The sequence below is a fragment of the Lissotriton vulgaris genome, chromosome 3_1 (genome assembly GCF_964263255.1).
Source record: "Lissotriton vulgaris chromosome 3_1, aLisVul1.2, whole genome shotgun sequence".
NCBI lineage: Eukaryota > Metazoa > Chordata > Amphibia > Caudata > Salamandridae > Lissotriton > Lissotriton vulgaris.
The window spans coordinates 1,978,074,836-1,978,079,152 of NC_141689.1; the positions used below are offsets into that span (position 1 = coordinate 1,978,074,836).

The window sequence follows — 4,317 nt, forward strand, 5'->3', positions numbered from 1 at the left end:
AAGGAAGAACTGTGTGCATGCAGTGATTACTAAAAGCATGAACAGATCGATGGATGAATAGATTAAGAGATTGTATTGATGGAAAAATGAGTGTGCAAGCAGATGAGAGAATGGATGAGTTAAGTAATTGCCTGAGCTGAGCTCTGCACTTCAGTCACAGTCTGCACAAAGTGGAGTTCAGCATCAGTGAGGCTGGTTCAGGCTCCACGCGAGGGCCTCTCACACATCCTACTGCCCTTCCATTTCTGGTGCTGGGTGTAATTTCTGATATTTATATGTTTTCCTTGTCTTCATTGTTTGATTTTGCAACTCGTGAGGAAGTGTCACTCATAGTCATTGAATGTCACTCATAATTACACTGAAATAATGAAAATGTCACACGTAAGCAATCTGAGACCTTGGCAGCTATGTGAATGTAAGATCTGAGAAGTCTTCAGCTGTGATCTTTTTCTTCACTTTTTTTTATTTGAATATGCAAACGCAGGTGTGTTTCGCTCACATACACAACAGATGCAGTGAGTGCAAGGTTCTATCAACCTAAAATAAACTTATTTTGACTTGTGCTTGTGTTTGTTGCTTATTTACTTATGCACTATTGCGCGATTTCCTCTGATGTATATGTAAAACGTACCTTTTGTCTGGAATTTTTGTCCTGAATTCTTACCTTCTGTCCTGAATTTTAAAACTCACTGTCCTGAATTTGCACCCATGCCAGTTGGTCTCCCTACTGCCCAACTAGGTTAGCCACTGCCCCCTTCTTTTTCTTTTTAGGACTTGCCCTGTTTGGCTCCCTTATTCCCTAAAACAACTGAAGGTTAATGGTCTGAACGTCTGGCCTCGATAATTAATAGCGACTATTAAGCTAAAACAGTTGGAAATTCTACTTCCGAAAAGAAACTTGCATTTCCCTATTAAGGAGCACCAGTATCCAAGAGCCGAAACAGGAAGTGGCTCGCTTGAGCGATAACATCAGTTAGAGAGCCATATGTGTAGCAACCTACCAACATTCATTTCTTCAGACAGGTCGGGCACGTTATCGCGAGTGACAGTCGTTTAATCCCTTTGTGCTCCGAGAAGGCCGTAGCCTGAGCATCATAGGCATTGTGTTGTTTTAAAGAAAGGCGCACAAGGATGTGCGCGACCAACGGTCGCTGTCCATGTGGGCGGAGCCGCGTGCGCTCAGCCGCTCCAGGGCGCTTCCGCTAAAACAACGGGGGTGGCGACGCGGCCCCACACGCCACTATGGCGCCCTGGGTGCTCTTGTGGGCCCTTCGCCTGCTGTTCGTACCGTTTCTTCAAGGGGCGGTTGTTGAACGCACACTGGACGGTTATGAGGTGATCATCCCACGGATATTGTCGAGCGACTCGGAATCCGGACTAGTCTACCAAATGGCCACGGCAGGCCGGACCTACATCCTGCACCTGCTGCAAAACACAGACCTACTAGACCCGGGCTTCTCAGTCTACACCCAGAACAGCACGGGCGAACTGATCGAGGAGCCAGCCTTCTTCCCCCGAGAACACTGCCATTACTACGGCTACGTGGATGGCATCTCTAGCTCTAGCGCCGCCATCAACACGTGTTCCGGGCTTCTGGGCTTCTGGCAGACAGGTGCCTTTACTTATGCCATCGAGCCTGTTAAAGGTTCTGACTCGTTTCAGCACGTTGTATACAAGGTGGAAGATATGGAAACCGACGTAAAGCCTTGCCTTACGGTTCGTGCGGAAAGAACCCCCAGAGAAGAGCTTTACCACAAAATGCGACAAAAAGAAAACCGCCGGCACTCTAGTCAGGCACACGTCATGCAGATTTACGTCGTAGTCGACAATGACTTGTATCAGTACTATCACAAGAACATCACTCTTATTACTGATAAAGTTATTGATGTTTTGAACATGGCGAATGCTATGTTTGTACCATTGCGTCTTCAGTTGGTTCTATCTGGATGTGAGATCTGGAACGTAAAGAATGTAGTACCATCATCTAAATACGTAAAAAAGTTTCTCCTGGACCTCGTGACCTGGAAAGAAAAGGATGTAAGTTCACGTCTAAAAGTCGACATGACTGTTTTAATGAGAAAAGACCAGATTCAAGGTGCCAGTGCAGGAACTTTTGATGGAGAGATCTGTTGGAGTGAAAATGCATTACTGTTTCTTGCAGTCAGTCACGATGTTTTGCCTGTAGTTGCTGGACATTTAGCTCATGAGCTTGGCCATTCCATTGGAATTCCGCATGACTCAAACTTTACAAGCGAATGCCTTTGTCCTCAGGCCATGTGTATCATGCTTCATGGTGGAGTCTCTGCAACATCATTTAGTGCTTGCAGTTTGCAATATTACAACAGTTTTATTGCCCAAGGTGGCGGATACTGTTTGCGAACTGTACAATCAGCTTCATTGCAAAAGCAATACACTTATCAATACTGCGGCAACAGAATAGTAGAAGGAGAAGAACAGTGCGACTGTGGTACCAAAAAGGAGTGCATCAGGGATCCATGCTGTAATAGTGATTGCAAACTAAGAAGTAATGCTCAGTGTAGTTCTGGTGAATGCTGCAAACAGTGCCAGTTCATTAAACAAGGGATTCCTTGTAGAAAACCGGTTTCTGAATGTGACCTTGCAGAATATTGCACTGGCATGTCGAGCATTTGTCCTGAAGATGTGTATTCCCAGGATGGATCACCATGTAATCACAATCAGTCATACTGTGTAAGTAACAGATGCTATGACTACGACCAGCATTGCCAAATGCTCTTTGGTAAACAAGCAGTTGTTGGTGCGAAGGAGTGCTTTGCCTTAAATAACATTGGTGACCAGTTTGGAAATTGTGGTTTTCAAGATAAAGGTGGGCCACCAATAAAATGTGAAATTGCACATGTCATGTGTGGGCGACTTCAATGTGAGATAGAAGAGGATACATATATATATAAGTCGCATTCTGTTACGGTGCAAACTCCCTCTGGAAACGTGACTTGTTTGAGTGTAGATTTCCATAGTATACCTGACATTGGGGCTGTTGCAGATGGGGCACAATGTGACATTGGGAAGATTTGTCTGGCTAGAAAATGCGTTGACATGTCCGTTCTTGATTATGATTGTGATATTCAGGAACACTGCAGTGGCCGTGGGGTTTGTAATAACAATAAGAAATGTCATTGCAATAAGGGGTGGGCACCTCCAGATTGCACTTATGGAGGATTTGGTGGAAGTGTTGATAGTGGGCCTTTAGTTCTAGACTCCTTCATTAGTTATATTCCTCCAGAACAGGGGGTTAAATTTAGAGATTTTGAATATAGAGAATGCCCCTTAGCGACTAGAAGAAAGCAAGAGAAAATGAAAAAAGATCTTGCAATAGGTTTGGGTGTCGCTGTACCTTTACTTGCTGTTGGCATTATTCTTGCAGTCGTATTTAGACATCAAATAATGTCAGCATTCAAATAATAACATCTGAAAAAATAAAATAATTTATGCTACCACGAAATTGGGACTACATAGTCAAATTTATGACTAGTACGTATTATATCTGGTGTGTTTATTGTCAAAGTTGTTCATATATGTACATGTTCATTGTTGGTGGCAGGTAAAACGCAAGGGTGTTGGAAATGTAGCATTTGAGGGCCTTTTCCATTTGTTCAAAATAATTCTGTCTCATGTGTTTTGCATCGTTATTGCAATACAGTCAAAATGTCGCAAACTTTTAGCTTGAACACTTTATGGACCACTTATATGTGAACGTAACCATACTTGTTTAAAAAAAAATGTAATTTCTTCATTACTTAATGTTTAGTAAATTGAAAGATCATGACAGGCTGAGTCTATCATTCTAGCTTGTTCTATGCATTATTTCTCAGCACCTAAAGTTTCATCTGCTTTATTTTCCATGTGTATTCTTCCCACTCTCTCTTACTTTTTCTTAGTTCTGAATTCTAAATTGTTATCCTATACTGCTGATTGTACGTTAAAAATACAATTCAATTAACGTTGCTGGTTATGTAGGTAATGCATTTAGTGGTGTTCAGGCATAAATATGTATTTGCATAACTATTTAGTACTCTCTGTAAGAGAGTAGACCTTTCATAACTATTCTGTAGGAAGGTGTCTGGATGTTGCTTCTGGTAGTCGACTGAAAGACTGCAACTTTCAGCAGCTGAGAGTGACTGTAGATTTAGGGTGAGGATCACGTTATTTAGAATCAATAAACACACAATGAATCAATCTCAGTTCGATACCAATTCTAATATAGTTTAACTGTCATATCTTTGGATCACAAAGAAGGAATTATACTGATGTCACCTTCATGTATATTGATCGACTTTA

General features: G+C 42.1%; 1 protein-coding gene across 1 annotated transcript; it reads left to right on the forward strand.

Annotated features, from left to right (window-relative positions):
* Positions 1-1,242: 1,242 nt before the first annotated feature.
* On the forward strand, positions 1,243-3,722 carry LOC147728698 (disintegrin and metalloproteinase domain-containing protein 9-like). Its single transcript, XM_086963328.1, has one exon. The coding sequence runs from the start codon at positions 1,243-1,245 to the stop codon at positions 3,439-3,441; it is 2,199 nt and encodes a 732-aa protein (XP_086819454.1). The 3' UTR covers positions 3,442-3,722.
* The last annotated feature ends 595 nt before the right edge of the window (positions 3,723-4,317 follow it).